The sequence below is a fragment of the Vidua chalybeata genome, chromosome Z (assembly GCF_026979565.1).
Source record: "Vidua chalybeata isolate OUT-0048 chromosome Z, bVidCha1 merged haplotype, whole genome shotgun sequence".
Taxonomy (NCBI): Eukaryota; Metazoa; Chordata; class Aves; order Passeriformes; family Viduidae; genus Vidua; species Vidua chalybeata.
In genome coordinates, this window is record NC_071570.1 from 17,877,020 (window position 1) to 17,898,974 (window position 21,955).

A 21,955-nucleotide genomic window follows, 5' to 3' on the forward strand; every position below is an offset into this window, starting at 1 on the left:
TGGCAGAAGACTGTTCCCTACTCCAACATTATCTGCTAAACTAATTGCTTGAATTTAAAAATTTCACATTCACCCGAAAACCTTACCTTACTTTTTAAGGAAAAAAACAGCATCAGTGATCTACTTAAGATACACACAATTATTATAAATTAAATACAACATGTTAAAAATGTTTCCTAATAAAAAAGACAATGAAAAGATTTCTGCAGGCAAGTATCTATCAGTCTTCAGAAGAAGTAAAATTCTAAGTGAGCGTCCTAGCCACTTAAACACAGAAGTAAGAAATTCTTTTCATTGAAACAGAGAAGTGATGTATATATGTCAGGGATATATAACTGCTAAGAACAGTTTTGAGACACTGCATAAAACAAAAATAACAGTAAAAAATCAGTATAGCAATCAAGACACTAATCTCAAAGGAATAAGATTTTTACCACACAGCATTTAGAATAAATATATCTGTATGCCAGATGAGGCCCAGTTGCGACTATCAGGACCAAAACTTACCAATACACCAATTTCAAAAAGGTAAAAGTACAATGGAAAACTCAAATACAATACATTCTGTGCTGAATCTATGCACAATAATAGACAAGAATAATCTTAAGTGCTTTAACAAATTCATTTGAATCTTCGAATGGTACATCTTGAAATGTTCCATACTAATTCATATTTTAAATGTTTAACACAATATGAAGTTATGGAATAAACTCATGAAAAGAAAAAGGTCTTATTCTTGCACATAAAACTGAAGATTACAACACTGTAATTTAGGAGTGGTGAAAAACTGAAGTTGTACCAAGTAAACAGAACTTCAATGCATATACTCTAGTCCAAAGATACTGGACAGCAGAAGCTTTGAAAAATTATGATTTAGACTTTTATCCCTAAACCCACAAGTCCCATTTCATGAGTATCTGAGCACTTTTCTTCACTGTTAAGTTATATAAACATGATTAAAGACCATATTACTTCGGAATCATAGTTTTCAAACTTATTATTTTACTTGATTTTCAATAATATCCATTAAAATAGAAACTTCTCTAATACTTGAAATATTTATTAATTAAGCTTATTTAGCTTTCAGTATGAGCTAACTACATGGATGTATCTCATCTAGGCTGTGGAGAATATGCTCTCATATTTACAGAAATTTTTCAAGTCCTTTTAGGCATGTCAGGATAAAGCATAAACACAATACAAGAAATATGATCTTATGTTCTCCTTATATGGTTTTGTTGTTATTTCTAGAAGCAATAGCAGCTTACATCTACGTCAAATGTTGAGATAGCCCACTGATTTTTCTTTTTTCCCTTACTCAGCATTGATTTATACAATCAGCTTTTTGGTGACCACTCAGAAATTCCTAGACAATAAACCCTACAACAAATTATCTTGTTTGAACTGGTATCTCTGTGTGATGCATGAAGGCGAAGAGAAAAACAACAGAAGACATGACTGGCTAATCTAACTTCCTAGAGGTAAAAAATTAGTAGACTGAAATACACAGCCTTCAAGTCTTCCTGTTTGTACTTTACAGAAAAGAACATTCATTACCATGACTGTCAAAATGCACATTTTAACAAGCAACCTATCTGCATGTTAATTACATAAATAGTATTTTTTCTTCCTTAGATGAACGAAGAAGGAGCACATTCAGTAAAACAAAATAAATAAGAACACTACATTGTTTTTTAAGCCAGCTCCACTCTTTGATACAATCACTAAAACCTCTGGAAGCAATCCCTCAAATTGAATTGATTCAATCCTACAGCATCCCAGCCAACGGATGAGACAAGAAAGTCAGCATGACATCACCTCTGTACACTGCTTTCATACATAGCATTGGCCCCATCTGATGCTCTTCACAACCTGCCCTCCCCAAGTCAATGATACTTCTAAGGAAAGCTAATTGTAAGGGCTGCATGAGAGTTGTGATCATCATCAAAACAACTTCTGCTCTCCTCATCTGTTAGAATCACTGAATCACAGAATATCCTGATTTGGAAGCAACCCACAAGGAGCATGAAGTCCCACTCCTGGCCCTGTACAGAACAATGTCCAGAATCACACCATGTGCCTCAGAGCATTGTTCCAATGCTTGTTGAACTCTGGCAAGCTTAGTGCAATGGCCACTTCCCAGTGAAGCCTGTTCCAGTGCCCAACCACCCTCAGCGTCAAGAAACTTTTCCTGATATCCAACCCAAACCTACCCTGACATCTCCAAGCCAATCCCTTGGGAACTGTCACTGGTCACCAGAGGGAAGAGATCAGCGCTACCCCACCTCTTCCCCTCTTCCTCCTCAATCTCCTCCTCACCAGGCTGAACAAGCCAAGTAACCTCAGTCACTCCTATCTTCCTCTCAAGGGGGCTTCCCCTTGAGAAGGTCCTTCAGTGGTGAAGGTCCTTCACCACTGTCATTACTGTGGTACCCAAAAACTACCCTCAGCACTCAAGGTGAGGCTGCCCCAGCTCAGAGCAGAGCAGGACAATCCCCTCCCTTGCCTGGCTGGTGATGCTGGGCCTGATGTCCCCCAGGATAGGCTGGCCCTCCTGGCTGCCAGGGCACTGCTGACTCATGTTCAATTTTCTGTGGACAAGGACCCCTGTATTTTCTGTGGGGCTACCCTCCAGCCTCTCATTCCCAAGTTGTTATGTATATCCAGAGTTTTACCATCCTGTTGATGAACTCTTCTTTCCTGGCTGCCTGATTTCCATGGATTTAGTTACATTTACCAGCCTCTCTCCACTTCCACATGGATGATGTAAATGCACTACACCATCAATTTCAGATTTCTGATCAATTATAGTTTCAGCTTCTGAAATTGATCTGAAACCACAGAGAGCAACTTCGTGGAGAATGAACATCCCAGGTTCAGACACTGCCACAGCAGGCAGCCTTCTTAAAAGCACAGTACTGCAAACATATTCCTATAAAGGTCTTCACAGCTATTTTGCCTTTCAGGTAAGGATAGGATAGAAATCATACATTGCTGGCTTCTAAACATGATGTATGTGTATGCACCAAACACATTACACATCACACCTACAGTCATGAGATACCACACTGAAACTTCAGCCACTGCTGTAATACAAATTAAAGTTTATTCAGTAATAAACAGTATTTTATTTACTGTATTATTTTATCAATAATCACATCTTTCATATATCTACATATTATATGCAATGTAATACATCATACTACATCTAATATATTAAATAGTGGATATAATTCTATAGTATATAATATAGATTATATATGGGACATGATCTACTATATATACATTATATAGTCTCTAAAACAAACAATTATAAATTTAAATATAACATACCTATTGTACTTCATATCATATATAATATATGCATGTTTTCTATGTATTTGTTTAGATATTAATTGATTCAAAAATAAATAAAAGGAGAAATACCACCAGTTCAGCAGTGTTTCTTGTCAGGCAGAAGGTGCATCTGGTTAATTATTTTGTACTATGGCAAATCTTACGCAGATGCGCACGGGCACATTACAAACTAGAACACTCTTCTAGACTAGATCCAAGCTTAGGTTAGACTATAAAGTAAGATGAGGCAATGAATTGACAAGATTTTTCAGAAATTTTTAATCTAAATTATATTAACTTTTTAGGTAACAGATCACCTGTTTGAACAACATGGAAGAGTTTAAATAATACTTCATTAGAAATTTATAATCTCTGAATCACAACTTTTTTCTTAAGATGCAATAGCAAACTATTTTCTCATTTTGACAAACACAAATGTGTTGTCAATGACAAGTTTTCTTAAATGCTCTATTTAAACATAATACAAACCTGTCCTAGAGATTCTATTTTGCTGTCTTTGGCATGCAAAATCTCTAAAATGCTTCTGTCCTTGACTTCAGCTTTCTGTTTTTCTCTGGAAACAAACAAAAAAATAGACACTTTATAAGTCATAATTTGCAGTTAATAATTTGAATTTTTCATGTCCTGATAATGAATGTCATTTTAAAGCACAGAATATTAAATTATCTGAAGCTGACAGGCCCTGCAGAATTAATCAGGTAGCATATGGCAAGTGACAGCAAATTACATCTGTAAACATCTAACACAGTTTTGTTCTAAAGGAAATAGAAATAAGAGGTCCTAATATTTTTAAAGCAGCTGAAATTATCTGTCTCTCATTCTTTCCCAAATGCAGAAAGTGTACATGAACACAGAGTGAGCAAAATGCTTTTGCCCCTTATTTGCAATGCAGAATCACCAAGCTACTTCAGTGTGTGAAGTCCTTATCTCAGTTACAAGGCATTTTTATGTCTGAAACAACACTTTTGAACATAATGGATAATTATTTCATTTATTCTGTCCTTATATTCCACAGGGACAGAATGTGTAACTTTTACCAGCAGAAAAAAAAAAAAAACTCAGAAGCTTAAGTAAGGGGGATGAGCAGAGCCACACCATGTGGTTAGTAAGTGCACATCTGTTATCACCTCTGCGACACTTTGCTTTGTTTAACAAAGTACCTCATCTCATTGCTATCTTATTTCTTAACTGAGTTCAAATATTGATGCCCTTGCTGGCTTCAGTTTTAGGCAAAAAGAAAACAAATGTCACAACAGTAAGGATATTCATATTCTTTAGTACAACTAAGAGTTCTTATCACATGTATCACTGAAGGGCTGAGAAACATATATTCCCTAGAAATTTCCAAACATTTCAGGCAATACCAGCACCACAGATGACAGAAGCAGAAACTCATTCAGATTATCTCTGTTCTCACAATATAGTTAAAACTTTTACCAGGGCTAATATCAGCCACCTATGGAAGTTAGAGAATCTTACTTGAGCAACTCTTCCTCTACCAAATAAGGAATATTTCAGAGCTGGAACAGGATGAAACACTAGTAAGTACACATGAAACTGTAAATCTTATCTAAAGTGGATGAAAATATCCAGCTGTACACAAAAGGCTTAATTTGCCAAAGCATTCTTTAACAGTGGCCAATAAGGATAGTAGGATGGAGAATTATTTTTCTCCACTATTAAGCAGTACTGTGTAGTCTAATGCTATGAGAAATTTTAAAAACTAAACTACACTGACATAATAGGCTATCCAACAACGTGGTGGTTTTTAATAAAGTTCTATTAATATTAAAATGCTAAAATATCTAATCCCATCTTGAGTAAATGAAGAACTAAAAAATGGTATGGAATTTGAAACAAGGGTTTCGGAAATCCCATTCTCAAGGCATCGTAACTCTCTAAATTGCTCTCTCCTATTTCAAAAATACAGCAAGGGTATGTTGTAGGACTTGAAGAAAACTAAGAAAAACCTACCTGAAAAGGTATCATTTAAGCTACATTTAGCTTAGGAAAAATAAATTATATAGGAAACAGTCTTAGTCAGTTGCATCGCATTAAAAATAATCTACTTCATAAAGAAAATAACTCAGTGCTGTGAAATCAGATGATGAATATTCAACAAGTATTCCAAAAGACATTTCATATCTGAAATGTATTTAACATTTTAAGTGAGACAGAAATTAACAAAAAAATGAACATCAGATACTGACCTTAAAGCATCTGATCACCTGCAATCAATAACCATCAAGCCATTGCATGATAGGTTGCTAGAAAGTCATAAACAGTAAAACAAATAGTAAAGACAGTTTTTCATAGTTTATTGTTGCAGTTTCAGAGACAGACAAGCAACATGACACTCCATGTTCATGCAGCAACAGCCAGTGTTTATTCAAGAGCAGCCCCTTTTATAGGGGCTTCAAATTTCCCGCTCATAGTCAACTGGACAAAGGTTTCAACTGCACCAAGCTCACTGGCCAATGATGTGGGTGCATCCTTGGTTGAAAGGAATTGGCTGGGGTCTCCTCATTCGAGCCTGAATTCAGCCAATCACTTTGATACTTGGGGACTTGTTTACTTCTATGAGCTAATGAGCCAGCTGGTCGAGTAAGTGTCTGTCAAGGCCGAATTGTTTGTGCTGCTATAGTCCAGCTATAGCTGTCACAGTTTATCTTTGGAAACCTGAAAGAATGTAACTCAGCAGACTGTGATTCATGCAGATATGAAATGATTTAAATGGTTTCAAAGAATGACAGGTTATGAAACCAATTTACCCTGCTTGTAATATGCATCCAGCTAACAGAAGTCACGTTGTCAGCCATGTTTTAAAAAATGGTAAAAGACTTTCCAGTAAGTATACAGAATTTCATACTAGAAGATAGTAGAAACTGTAAAGAACAGGAGTTATTAAGCAAAAATGTAAAAATGACTGAATAGGTTATTTGTATAATACTTAACCCAAAGGTTTGTGCATGTTCCTGAAGGAGATCTACTGTTCAGGATAGCTACAACTTAAATGAAACAAAAACTGTTCCAATATAGAAATATTAATGCTTTTTCATATTAAATGACTTTGCTGCAGGATCCTAAATGGCTATCAACAATTACCCTTTCTCAAAGACAACAGTTGCAGTAATCAAACCCCAAATATTTGGGAAGGAAGGTTATCATTCTCCCACAAGCATGCTACACCATAATCTTCCTCAGAAAGTTGCTCTAAAGTTGATCTTTATAGTTGATCTAAATCGAAAGAACTATAACATTCAGTGTTTCCTCAGGTCTTAATCACAGCTAGACAACTTAAGATTAGACACACACTAGCTGATCCAAAATCCAAAGAGCTTTAGAAGACAAAAAGGAAAGTAGGTCTTTACTACAAAGTACTTGGAAGAGTCAGTGCAGACACAGAACTAAATCATACTATTAACTACACATAAGCCCCATGAAGTACTGAATAGCATTGCCTCCAGCCCTCAGAAGCATCCTGACCTTAAGTCTACCACCCACAATAGGCCATCATCGTCCCAACTTTAACCACCATCTCCTCTCTTGAAGTCAGACTTTCGTAAAGCAAGACTCAATCAAGACACAAAAACCATATAATCAGATACCCTCCTAACTGAACTATGCAATCATCACTTGAAAATTATTATTCAACTTGTTTTCTAATGCATTAAATGATCTGAAAAACTGGTAAGTTAAATAGGTTTCCCTAATGACTTTTACAGTTTTAAGTGGTTGATTTTTTAAATTTATTTTAGGGAGAAAACAGAGGAAGCGAATAAGCGAACCAAGAACCAGGTAAAAGAACAAACAGCTGTGAAAAACAATATGAACAGCTAATTCTTATTTATTATTGGTAGTTAAGAACCCATTGAGCCCTGACTTTAGGACATGGTCTCAAAACATGGGTTCACAGAATAAAGTCTGGGACTGGAGAGGAAAAAAAAAGGAACAGATCACTGTTAAAGCAAAAATCATTCCGGTAACAGTTACATACTAGCCAACAGTTCACAGCACATTTCTAGTTAAATGCAGCATTTTCCACCTATCCAATCGTTGGTAAAACACTCCTTCAAACAAAGATGTCAAAGAACATAGTTTATAAACACAGATCTATCATCATCATCATGAGTGAGAAAAGTTTAAATTTAATGTATTTTGCCCTTATGATGTTTTCTTTCAAGCTTTCTAGATACCACATGCTTGCTAATGTTCCCAAAAATAGTTTAACATCTAACTGCACACAGATAAAGAAAAATGTTTTAATTATTACAAGTTAAGCACACAATGGAAGTTGTCAGAAGTCTGAAGTATAAACTGAAAGCTCAAATGTAACTTTATCAGCAGTTTCTCCTGATGGCATAGGACATTTTCCCATGCGTCTTACAGGATAGCTCCCCACAGATACTCAAGGTGGTATTTCAGACTGGAACTTACATATCATATTTGAATCTGCTGTCACATGCTAAAATGGGACTTGGTAAGAATTGCAGTCATCATCTCTTCTTTTTTAAAAGAGTAACAAATATTGAGAAAAAAAATCTGAACAATTGCATTCATTGAGCTATTTTGTATTTAAAATGTATTTTTAAAAGTCCATTGGAAGATGAGGGGGGAAATTCAGGCACTGTCAAGAAGCTGATGATGATCAATGACTGAGACAAACTCCTGTTTAGCTAATTAGAATCACTGATGAGCAATAATGATGTGAGCTAAGAATATTTGCAGACTTCTTTAGGATGAAAAATGGAGTGAAGAGAGGCTGTCAATTTGTACAAATTCTAAGCTCCAATCAGTTTTCCCATGAGTACTACCTATTTTAAATGTTTAACACAGATGCACTTAGCTACAAAGATTATCAAGATTCAGCTTCCCACAAAAATGAAGGAACTGAGAAAATATTGTTAAGCTTGACACATTTCCTCTGCTATGATTTTCTTCCTGTATTACGCTCTATTCAATTATACAACAAGACAATGTTCTTAATGTTTGGCACCATTTTAATGGCTTGCCAGAAATTAAACATTAGACTTTGAGGAAGCATTTATCCATGAATGAGATATGGAAACAGCAAAAATGATAATATTGAAAAAAACAGAAGTTCAAGTTTCTAAACAACATCCTTCCTAAAATCTTCAGCAAAAACAGTATTAGCAAAGAGGTATCTTGTACTGTACCACAGGTCTTAAACAAAAAATATGTAACCATTTGTCAAGAAAAAGTAACTTGGAGTCATATATAGTTATGTCACATTTACATCAACTAAATGAAAATAAATTTAACTAATGAATTGAATTTGCTGTTTTCATGTTTCATAGAATACATCCTGTCAGTTTTACAAATCGCTGAATTAAAAAAAGAAACAAAACAAAAAACAAAACCAACCAACCAAAAAAAACCCACAAACAACAAAATGCACAAAAAAAAAAAAAAAAAAAAAAAAAAAAAAAACCACAAAAACACACAAACACCAAACCAAAACACAAAAAACCCTCAAAACATCCCAAAACCAAAATCATATCCACAAATTTGGTCTTTTAACAGAAAGTTAAGATTACACTGTAAATTTTGGACAGTGTGGTAAAACAGTAAAGGCTGCATTTTAACAGTGTATCTCTAACTATAATAAACTGCTTCTAGAAACACTGTTACTTTTGAAAGACATTTCATTGATTCTAAAGGGCTGCAGAACAAGAAAGGCTATAAAATATCAGTTGGTATGATGCAGCTTTAATTTGATTACCTCATCTCCCTGTCCTCCACCTTCCAATATTTTACAGACTTCCACAATTCACACGTTCTGTGTTTGTATTAAATAGATAATTAATCACCCATGCGCAAAGTGAAGTTGTAGAGCACAGACTGTCAATGTTATGGTAAATATGGCACCAATATTGTAATTACTGTGTACAGTTATATCCCTGTGATTGCACAGTCATTGGTTAGTAGAAACAGAGCCTATGCCTTAATCTTCCAAGTAGAAACTTCACTTTCTATGTGCTAAGAACTGATTAAAAAAAACCCTAAATAATTTCACTTACTCATGAGTTTAATTTCATCTAAGAGTCTAGAAGATCCTTATATTTCATGAACTACAATTGGTAGACATAATTACTTTTTTCTTTTAATACTTATAATTAGTACTTTTAAAATATTCAGACAGCATGGAGCAATAAAGAATTTAAATGAATACCACACATTTTGCATTTTTCTAGCTGCTTTGTAACAGTAGTTACTTTCTATAAAAATTTTATACTTATTTTTGTTTCTTTACAAAAATAATTTAAGATCTAATTACAAATGTTAAATGAATTTGTTTTCTTAGTAAATTATCTATAGAGCCAGTTCTATATTGCATTATAAGTATCAAAATGAAAAGGCATCATTACAGAAACATAAATTTTCTTGCATCTCTAACTTGATTGATTTAATTTATTAGATGATATATTAAGGAATAAGACTTATTTTAAGCACATGATGATGTCTCATTTTAAGCAACATACATAAGATACTAAATGTATTTTTACACAAAAGTAGAACAAAAATAGTGACATTTTTACCCAATAATATTGCAAACATTTTTCATCTAAAATACACAAGTCTTTTACAGTGTTCAAAATATCAGCACTTCAGAACAGACTGCTTTAACATCTGCACATCACCAGGGTTTCCCCCAAGGATTTTTAAATGATGCCTGCCTGTGCTGAATAAAGTGCTAACTTGCACCTTGCATTTCAAACTGTGTCCTGAGCAGCCATCCAGTTGGTACAACACCAGCTGAATTCCCAGAAGCCACTGTTCAATCAGGCTTAACTGCAATTATCATGTCAATATTTTGTGCTCCGATATGCAGATATGCACACATGCAAACTGCATAATACCTTCTTCTCCATGGAATGTTGACTTATGCTCAACGTTCTGAGAATTTTTAATGAAACAGGATATTAACCTTTCATTAACTGTAGAAAATCACAATTATTTGACCTTAGCCAGAAAGGTTGTACTCTTATGCTCTATTATTCTGTCCACTATATTTTGTGATAGTAATTGGACAGTCCATTGTATTTTAAATTCAGAGTGACAGAATGGTAATGGCTTACATCTTGTTTACATCATTGTCCTCCTGCCATTGTGTTTCCTGTTAATTTGTAAAAGGGTGTTTTAAGAAAGCTTCTACACAATGTTTATCATCCCTTCAAAAACATGCGAAATACAGATTTTTAATTTTTTCAATTAACCTAGCATCTATAGTGTTCATTCATACAGCACATTCACTTAGCCTTTTTGCATAAAAAGTACTTGTCATTTTTGGTAAATCTGCATGTCAGTGAAGAATATATGTCAACCTGTTTATGTTTTTTTCACAATTTGCTATTCACAGGATGCTGCAAAACACAGCGTAAGCTCCTGCAATTACCTTTCCAAAAATTCTTCGGTTATTTTTGAACTCTTGCTTTTCAGCCATATTTTTGTCCATCTGTTCACCTTTAGACAGATGTAACTCCTCTGGAAGAACAACAACAAAACTCTCAATCACTGGCACTAACATTCAGGTTGCCACTGTTTCTTAAGAGTGGCCTGAAATGATAAATCCATTCTTTGCCTTTGTTAAGACCTGCAATACACAACACACTTGGAAATCTAGATGTGGAAAACCCCCTGCATAAGACAGGCTTGCCAAAGGTAAGTATACCATCTCACATAATACAATCCTCATGTACATCTATCAAGTCTTATATAATTGCCATCGTTTGATCATTAATAGATCCTGCTACATCCCCTTTCCTGAAGAAAGGAAAAGAGTCAATTAGAAGCCCTAGAGGAAAATTAGTCTGTTGATTTGTCAAGCTTGCACATACTATAGAAGGAAGAATCTTAAAGCAGTGCTCTGAAGTTTGCAAAAATATTTCAAAACCTTTCATATTCTCATCTGAACCCAACTCCATTTCAGTTTACACGTACATTTACTTAATAAGAGCTATCTTCTAGCAACTTCTTTTAAAATCATAAAAAAAATCTTTCAAAAGGCAGCAAACTAGAAATAGCATACTCTTTACATAATACTGAGATCAATAGTATTTAAAGTAGCTGGAAAGTATACTAACATAAGTAGTAGTTTTACAATGGCTTGTTTAAAATACCTGGAGGCTTTTACATATCCCAAAGGCATTTCTCATTTGCACAGTAAAGATAATTTTTTGTTTATATCTGAATATTAAATTGGGAATATAGTTACAGTTATCCAGCAACAACTGCAAAGACTGCTGAAAAGTATAATATCATTGGTGTATTACAGGAATCAGCAGCATAGCCATAAAAAAATACAAGCTACATTTTTACAATTTTAGGGCAGGAGAACTTCTATTTTGGGGCCATGAAAGCATTTGAAAATAACAGACAAATAACAGCAAGGTACTAGAAATTTACCCCTCTGCCCCTCAAATTATATCTTTTATATTTTCCTGGTTTGTTTGGACAAAGATATTATAAGGAATTTTCTAATGCTATAAATACAAATTACCTTACTGTAAAGCTAGTATTGCCCACTCAATTACTCCTTATAAGTCTCTTCTTTTCTTCATCACACATCTGCAGTGTAAGCTGTAAGGTTCTAAGTGAACAATTTGTCCTGCATCTTTTTATCCTCGCCACTGTAATCCTGTGAAGAAAGCCTAGCTGTCTCTTTCATCAATTTAATGACTGAAATATACTAGACAATATTGTTTGATTCTTTATATAAATATATATGATCTAGGAGGGTACACACGCCTGTGCTTTCTTAGATTCTGTCTGCTTCCATTACTTGTCAGGCAGTCACAAAGATTTGGTGGGGAATGGAAGTTTCTCAGTCATGGAATTTTTGGTGGAAAGAGCACACTGAAAAATGAAGCTATGCAAACACTGGTGATATCCATGTCACAAGAAGAAACAAAAAATGTTTAAATCCATCCCATTCTGTTTGTTTCTATCTCAGAATCTCACAATAAGCCTGAGTAAGATAGAAAAATTTCTGAACTTGAATATGACTAGGACTATGTTGTTTCTAATACAGATGAAACAAAAAAAGATTCTGTAAGACTTAAATAATTTTTATCAGATTTTAGTATAAATTTTCAATTTCCCGCTCATCTGAAACTCTGTAATATAGAAAAAATGGCCTGCAAGCAGCACAGATCCTCCCAAGTGACACAAATTATCTTGCTTATAATAGTTATTTGATCATCCCATCTTTTAAACTCTTTAAACCCATGTATTTTTCCCAGATTAACAGAGTCAGAAAATCTATTGTCCTGTATTTTTCTGGACAACAGCAGTAGTAGATAGCACATTGCCTTTAAAGGCAATCAATGTACTGGAACTAAGATAAACTGATATTAGCATTTAAAAAAAACATATTATTTACTCCTATAAGGTAGGGAATAAGACAAAAACTTTTCTGAAAGGATGAGAGTTGGAAGAGGTACAGTCATGAAACTGAAGCTACTGAGGAAATCATTATGGAGAGTAGTAACAGGAAAAGTTAGGATAGAATTTATGGGGCTGTAATTTGGTTGTGCAGAAGGTTCACGGGTAAAGCTGCGCTAGAAGCTATTTCCAAAGTGGCAATAAGACCATTTTCAGGCAAAAGAGAAGAAGCTACATCAATTAAAGAGAAAAATACACATTATTGCTCCATCTGTCAAATCAAAGAAACCCCAAAGTTCAAAGTTGTGATTAATAAAACTCCTATATACTGAATGGGTTTTATCCACACCTATTCCAGGATTCTCAGGAGTAATGATAACACCTAAAAAGATGCTGTGGAAGCAATTTCTTCTTTCTTAATTCCATAATTCAGAGAAGCAGAGAAAAGCTGTGATATACATGTATAGCCTTGAGTTCAAAGTTTGTAAAGCATTAATGTAATTCTAAACAGTAGATGACATAAAAAGACTAGACAAGCACATTAACAGAAGTATGTTGGAAGGGTTTCACATAGCAATCACCAGCTTCTGTACAGTGCAAAACACATATAAAAAATATCAGTTTATTATCCTGCTTTTGTGCATCAAGGTGGTATATAAGAGTGTCATATTCATACTATAAGGATAATATACAAAATTAACAATTTCTGTTCTAAATAAAGCATAAAATAATTCATTTGTTGACCATTATTTAAATATATACTTTCTAACATCTCAATGCTTCAATTCATCCTAACATCCTGATTATTTTTATATGCAACATAAATAAACATAAATAAAGCCTGAACACCTGCTTCTGCCTTCTTAAGCTTCAGGTAAAATAACTATAATTTTCCACATTGTTCAGCTATCTACAAAACGTGGTTAGGACAAAAAAGTTTTTATAATTTTTCAATATAATTGTGCTTATATACATGTAATGTGTGTTTACATATATTAAATACTATATTTATATGTTTTAAGCAGTTCTCTCTTTTTTTTATGTTTTATGAAGGAAGATGAATTCTACCACCAATGTCCTCATGAAAACATGACCAGATTTTATTAGGAAACAAATCATTATGATTTTGCATTTCAACATAAATGAGGGATACTATGAATTCGTGCATCAGTCTTCATCATATATTAAAATTATTTCTAAAATCAAACCTGAAAACAATAGTAAGAATAGTATACTGTCTAAACAGCTAAGCTATTACTCTGTGCAATTAAGTGTCCCAGTACAAAACCAGCAGTTACTTGATACCATCACTGGCGACCATATGTGAGCCCCCAAGTAACAGCTGTCTTTAAAATAAGCTGTATGTCCTTACTGCATCTTACTCATAAACTGGAATACCATCACTGTCTTCCTCTGGATATGAGTCGTTTAGAATATTACCTCTAGTTACATGATCACACTGTATTTTTGGACAAAAATTTTCATTGCTTTATGTAAGGTAGAATGGGGACAACACTATAAAAATAGTGAGAGAGAGGGGATCTCATCAATACATATAAATACCTCAAAGGTGGGTGTCAGAAGGATGGGGCCAGACTCTTTTCAGTGGTGCCTCAACATGAAGCAGAACTTCTTTACACTGAGGGTGGCAGAGCACTGGAACAGAATACCCAGGCAGTTTGTGAAGTCTCCCTCCCTGGAGACACTTAAAAGCCACCTGGACACATACCTGTATGTATAACCATCTCTAGGTGACTCTGCCTTGGCAGAGAGGTTGCACTAGATGATCTCCCAAGGTCCCTCCTAACCCTAACAATACCATGACTCTGTGAAATGCACTCCCAGCTAAAGAAGTTAATACTGTATTTTCACAAGTGAAAAGAACATGTACAGAAGAACTCCAGGAAGGAAAGATGTGAACAACAAAACATGCCTTCTAAAATCAAAGCACTCAATGGAAACCCAAAGGAGCCAGGACCCCTCATGAATCTATAACAAGCTTCCCAAGTAAAACTGACATGCCATTTAAAAAAAGTTTAAATCCATTCTTTTTCTCTTTTTAAAAATTCCCCTTTTTCATCTTAAGGAACTCATGACACCCTAAGATAATTAAGTGTTTCAATTCTGACAGCCAACTCATTCACGTTCTCCTTATCTTTCGCCTACAAAAATATCTGAATTCATAAATATTAGCATTCTAAAACAATCAACTGCATACTGTGATAATTAACTAACACTTATAGGAATCAGATAATAGCAAGTACCATGAAAAAATCATCACCATTACTATCCTCAGAAGAATAAGCTGAAGAAGTAAGATCGCACTTCTCTGTGTTAATGGAGTAGAAGCTCTTACAGTCAGGGAACAAGTTCTTCCCCCAGAGCGTGGTTGGGCAGTGGAACAGGTTCCCCAGGCAAGTGGTCACAGCACCAGCCTGAGAGAGTCCAAGAAGCATTTGGACAATGCTGTCAGGTACACGATGTGATTCTTTGTGTGTTCTGTGCAGAGCAAGGAGTAGGACTCAGCGATTCCAACCTCTTCCAATGCAGCATGTCCTATAATTCTGTAATAGCTATATCTTCTATTATCAAGTCTCAGCTTTTCAGTTCCTCAAGAATTCAGATAAACATAATTTATATATAACTGTTATCTAACAGCTTATGACACTGGAAAATTACCAGTCATGTTCCTCCTCCGGCCCTTTCAATAGGAAAACAAAATATGGCAAGACATTTATAATTTTAAAATGGTATTGAACTGCAGCACAGCAATTTCAGTGAGAACAGATTTTAAAGTATGCTTCAACTTGCACCAAAAAAAGAGAAAATTTGCAATGTATTCTAGGCACTCTTGACAAAATTTAACAATTAAACTTTTTCAACACATTTTTAGAACTCTACATAGTTCTCAGTTAGAAAGATAAAGAATATGGTATCAGCAGGAGAGATTGGTTGCTTTTTGGTTTTAGTAGCATGTTAAATCTTCAAACTTACCTTTCCACAACCAAGCTGACATCTCGAGTAAATCTGGTTTTGACACCTGGAGATGTTTCCAAAGAGACCACACAAATTCTTTATCAGCCTTAGAAATAGGAAAAAAAAAAAGAAGAAAAAACACATTACATATATAATGCCTTTTACAGACAAAAAAAAAAAAGTTATACTGAGCGTATTCAAAAGACAATTCCCAAGAAAGCCCTAATCTAGTGAGAATTCCCTGCAAGTTACTCAGTGTTCCATGAAAATACAGCCAATGGTTCTCTTGAATAAATGAAGTTTTAACTATACAGAATACTGAAGTAAAATAAACACCTACAATCAACATTACAATAGTATGCAATGTAACATATAGCAGCAGAAATTACATTATTCAAACAAGGCTGCCTTTTGCTATATCTATTACTGTTACTGACACAACTTCTATTAGAATACTAAGCCTAGAATACCTGCTTCAACATAAAGTTTTACCACATGCAGCTCTTTATTTCAAAATATGCAGTAAAACAGTCTTCTAACACACAGGCATCCAACCTGCAGTATATAGAAATTTCTGAAAGAAAACTCAAGTGCTGGTTACAAATAGACTTCAAAAAGTTTGTGAAAACTAGATGTCAGGTAATCGTTTTCCCACATTTGTATTTTCTACTACACATTAGTTGTTATTTTTCGCTGGTGTCTTCTTATTTCAATACAATTTTATTACTGGAAGCACCATTATTAGTTATTTTACAATCTAAACCCTTGTGTTGATTAATAAAAATGTTAGGGGAGAAAAATAAAATCCAGCAAAAGATGAAGACCAGTAAAACAGTATGTGTACATAAACCTTAGTCCAGACTAGGATGAGACCTCCTGAAACAGTCTAACATAAAATTAGGAACTAATAAGCTAAATCCATAGCATATTGGCAGCTAGGCCTATTCAACAGGCAAAATTAATTAGAGTGCAGCTATGTCTACTGGCATTTTGGAAATACAGAATAATTTAGACTGGAAAAGACATTTATAGTCAAGGCATCCAACCAGTAACCTAACATTGTTACATCCACCACTAATCCCTACATGCCACATATACGTGGCTTTTAAATACTGCCAGGGATGGCAACACCCCCACTTTCTCTGAGTAGCCTGTTCCAGTGCCTGACAAGAAATTCTTTCTAATGTCAAATCTATATGTTAAAAACCAAATTGCCAAAAAGATCTTAAAATTCAAAACCATTCTCAGCTTATGCAAAATGCACTATACCAGAAAGAGTTCATCTTTCATAAAAGCAGAAAAATTTCAACTGTCTTTCACAGGTTGTGCACAGCTTTTAAAATGCTGACTGCGTTTCTCGAATTTCCAAACAAAATCAAACAATTACCAAAAACCTTTGTGCAAAAAGAAAAGAGAAGCAAGATGTTACTAAAACACTTGAAAAAAACACAATCCTTCTCTAATCAAATTAGGTTACTAGTGTAAGCATTCTTTTCAAAACCAAAAGTGACCCTGCTGCATGCAAACAGTAACTAACTGGATTATGGTGCACTACATTCATTTTTAAAGAAAGGTAACACAAAACCTGAACTGCACACCAGATAATGACTTTGCATCAGCATCCCAGTCTTTGCTCAGTACAAGTGCTAAAAATATGTTAACTTTCAGCTCAGAATTAAGTTAAAAGATAAACACTAAGCACCATATTAATTGGGTTACTAAGTAAAGAAAAAAGTACAACCCCTAATTTCATGCTATCACCTTACATATTTAGTATACTGAACTTCTATGTATCAGTGGGAAAGACTGTAGAAAAGAGTGTACTTGTTTCATGTCCTCAGAATAAAAGACACCATCTCCCAAAAATGTCTTGCCAGGCCACTTGAAGAGTTACGATGTGTGTAGACTGTGAACCAGGCATGACCCACTGCTTCTTCTCAGGCAGAAACAGAATTAAAAATAAAAATGTTTTTCAGATTTGGATGAACCGTTGCAAGCTTCCAAAAAGCATTAGGATCTACACAGAAGCTGGATTCAGAGTAATTTCAACACCTAAAAAAATCTTGTGCTTATGCTGGTAAGCTGGGGGGGAAAGCAAACAAACAAAACAAACACACAAAAAAACAAGCTACAAAGCCAGACTAAACCTCTCTGAACAATAGCAAATAAAATGTGATATTGTTTTAATTATTTCAGAAGATATTAAATCAGTAGTCTTTCTAGCCTAAATGACATTACTTTCACAGAATCAATTAGGCTGGAAACAACCTCTGAGATCAAGTCCAACCTACGACCAAACATCACCATGTCAGGTGGTCCGTGGCACTAAATGCCACACCCAGTCTTTCCTTAAAGACCTTCAGGGACAGTGACTCCACCACCTCCTTGGGCAGCCCATTCCAATGCCCAACCACTCTTTCTGTGAAGAATTTCTTCCTAATGTCCAACCTACACCTCTCCTGGCACAGCTTAAGACTGTGGCCTCTTGTCCTGTCACTGGCTGCCTGTGAGAAGAGACCAACCCCCACCTGGCTACAGCCTCCTTTCAGGCATAGACAGTGATAAAGTCACCCCTCAGCCTCCTTCCCTCCAGGCTAAACAAGCCCAGCTCCCTCAGCCACTCCTCACAGGACTTGCATTCTACACTCGTCACCAGCCTTGCTGCCTTTCAGTATAAGGCAATCTTTGAATCATAGTAACAGGAATAAACCACTGTATCTACTCCAATTTTAGAGTAATTTTAATTCAAATTGCTCAACTGATCAGAAATATGGAGAGCAGAAATGACATGATAACAGTAATTGAGCATTTTTATATATTTAATACAGAATTCACTGTGTGTTTTATACTAAACTACCATAAATCACTAAGAAATTAGTCTAAAGGCCACAAAATCATTACAGCAGAGAGAACAAAGTTCTCATTGTATTTTACCTTTCTACCTGAAAACACTCAGAAATCTTGAGTCAGGCAAACAGCCAAAAGTTTCTTATGCTGATAGATGACTTCATGAGCTATGTTTAGTTAATTTTACTTACCTATTTAAAGTCTTGAATCCTTTTAAGAGCATGCTTCCTTAACTTTCCCCTTTACTGTCCAGAATACAAAACCACAAAAGTAGCTGTTGGGTTTTATGCTTGTTTTTTTATATATTAGAAGAGTTGAGACCCTTGGGCTTCCATATGAATCTAAGAAGCACTATCAAACACCACGAGACTCACTACAAGCAGAGGTGTCTGCTTTTTGTCCTACCATGCAGATACATATACATTTCAGGTCCCAGCCAGGAAACAGTTTGAGGCACCCAAGAACATGGAATAGCAAACAACTTTCAGTCTAATACTTCTGAACACAGCTTTCCTCCATTACAAAATAAAAGCCAAAAAAATGGAAAACCACAGCAATAGGTATTGAATTGTTCCTAATGAACAAATATGTACTCTATATATGTACAATAAGAAGTAAGTCTTCACATCCCCCCACAGTTTTTGCTCAGTATATAGCATGTACTGAGCCTCTGACAACTGAATTTCTACCTATACTTTGCAAAATCTCCCTTCAGTAATAAAAATACAAAATACAAAGTTCCAACAAACATTCCTAATGAGAACACAAACACTCAGGTACAAACAATCTCTTTTAACTAAACAAGCAGTTCAATTTAACCTGTAACTACAGGCTACTTTAAGTTGTCCAAAGAGTAAAATCAGCCACAAGTTTGTACTCATGTCAGTGAAACTGCCACTCCTTACATAACTAAGTTCTGCAACTCTTCCACCTGTGCTAAAAGAAGAGTAGATGAAGCAACATTAAAAAACTCATCCCAACTGTAAAATAAAAAACTTCTTTGCAATAAGGAATATTGAATGACCACTAAACAAACTTCAAAGAAACAGCTACACAGAACAGGCTAAAAGGTGTCCATTAAAGGATAAACAAGTAACAACAACCACAACCACAAAATACAAACCAAAGCCCTCACAAATCCTACGGAAGTACGTGAAAAGTTATTGGAATTTCCAAAACTGCAAAACAATAATATTTCAATACATGCTGTTTATTTCTGATGATGACAAACTGATATTTAAAGTTACTACTGCAAATTATGAATGATCACACATAGAACTATAAAGAAATGCCACAATTATATCAACAGATATGCTAAATTAAATAATATATGGCTTTTACTATGCACCCAATATGTACTTTAACATCTCTAAATGCATACAAAACTAAGCAATGTCCTGCCTAAATGCACTTCTACCAAAATAATAAGAATGTAAATGCATCTTCAAATAATGTTACTAGTAAAGAAAAAAACCCAATTAAACAAAAACACTTCATCCAAAGTTAAAAATATGAGAACTTTATTTCACAAAAGGGAAGTTTACACAGAAATGTACAAAATTTTTCATTATGACAACAAAGTATTACAAAGAAATTAGTAAAAGAATGCTCAGTTGCCATATGTGAATTTCTTCTCTTTAACATGCCAAACCTTTTAATGGCTATTTCATTTAAATCTAAGTAATGTGATCAATTAAGCATTTTGGATAATGGAATGAGTTAAAATTACTAAGGTTTACGATGAAAATAAGTTTAAACAGCCTTTTTAAGCTCTTGGCAGAATTAATGGACTTGGTAAAGCTTTTCCCTGAATGGCCCTGGGAGCCAAACAATTTCCATGGAAAAAAGACTGCTTACTTACATTATCTGAGGCTGGCACAGAAAAACACTGCAGCTGTCAAGGCCTGGGATGGATCAATCTTCAGCTTACCCAAAGAACATTCAGCCTACTCAAGTGCATGTTAACAGTAGAAGAGGTCAGCAAGAGTATACCTTGAACAGCTGAGATCTTATATAAAGGCAGAGTACAGATGTCATTTGAAAGCTAGCAAAAATTACTCATTACTTAGAACACATCTAATGTCAGATAAAGATGCTCACCCCGCAATCAAGTTTGCATGCAAGAACAAAAATACTCTGAAAAAAGAAAAGAGCACATTGTGTATTCCCTGAAAAGTGAGATTTTTCCTCTCAGCCTACAGTGAAAGTGATTGTAGTTCACCATACTGAAAGACAAAAAGAAATGCAGACTACCCTAGGCTTTAAATGTGTTCTTTGCAAAGTAATCTGGATTTTTTCTTACTGATTTTTAACAGGAGCAAGCTCAGAAACACTAACAAACATTACAAGGTATAACTAGCTACAGTACAAGTATTTGCTTTCCAAATGAAGTTGTGAATTTACAAAACATCAGCAGAAATCAAAAAACTAAGAATGCCTCTGACTTACAAGCAGAGGCATTCAAAACATTTTATCTTCCTTCTGGAAGGGAATTCCAAGCATAACTATTTCACTGGATATTTGATATCATAAATACCTAAAACTATATCAATATTGCAGTTATTTGTCTAATGGAAACATAGAACCATTGAATCTTTTGAATATTTTTATACAGCTTTATCAAAGAGAAATAGCTGGCACTTTTTTTTTTAAGTAATTACACTGAATTTACCAAAGCAAAACTTTTAAATTAGTAGTGAAACAAATATCAAAAGCATAAGCAGCATCTTTTTTCTTTTGTTAATGTCTAAGAAACTATACACTTATAACAGTTTGGGTTTTACATTTACAAGTAAGTTTAGTTTTTTGTATAGATGTATATCATCTATACACTGTGTTGAGAACAAGGATAAACTGAAAAACTTCCCCCCTTTAACATAAATTCATACATCAAGCATCTCAGTTACCTGCAATTTAAAATCAGTACTCTTTTTGATGTTTCATTGTATTTATTTCTAAGGATGTTAATTACTATTAAGTGTTCCTATCATACCTTAAATCTTAACAGCATTACAAATTATTATTCACTTATTATTATTCATCTTCTCAAATCTAGAAGACAATACTCTCAGAGCAGAAAAACAAAACATAAACCCCAACCTCTTCACACTCAATCCAAACAGCCTCTTCTGCACCCCCGCCTCTCCAATCATCACTACAAAAATAGAGGATGCAAACTCTCTTTTTAGTTCTTTAATCAGTCCATATCCCCAAGTGGGAAAATAAAGCAGTTGGGAGGACAGAGGGAGCTATTGGTTTACTGTTAATTTTTAGTAAGAGCTCTATAATAATTACATACCAATAATTTTCTGTGTTATGAATTGATTATTTCAAAACTCGTGATTTTCAGGCTGGAAAAATTTGTATGGAA

General features: G+C 34.6%; 1 protein-coding gene across 1 annotated transcript in view; it reads right to left on the minus strand.

Annotated features, from left to right (window-relative positions):
• The window catches only part of CNTLN (centlein), a gene marked incomplete at its 5' end in the record, with an annotated part of 191,734 nt that overhangs the window by 156,452 nt on the left and 13,327 nt on the right, over positions 1–21,955 (minus strand). Inside the window, 2 exon segments of the mRNA XM_053932487.1 lie at positions 3,826–3,935; positions 15,757–15,844. Coding sequence (XP_053788462.1) covers positions 3,826–3,935; positions 15,757–15,844 — 198 coding nt within the window.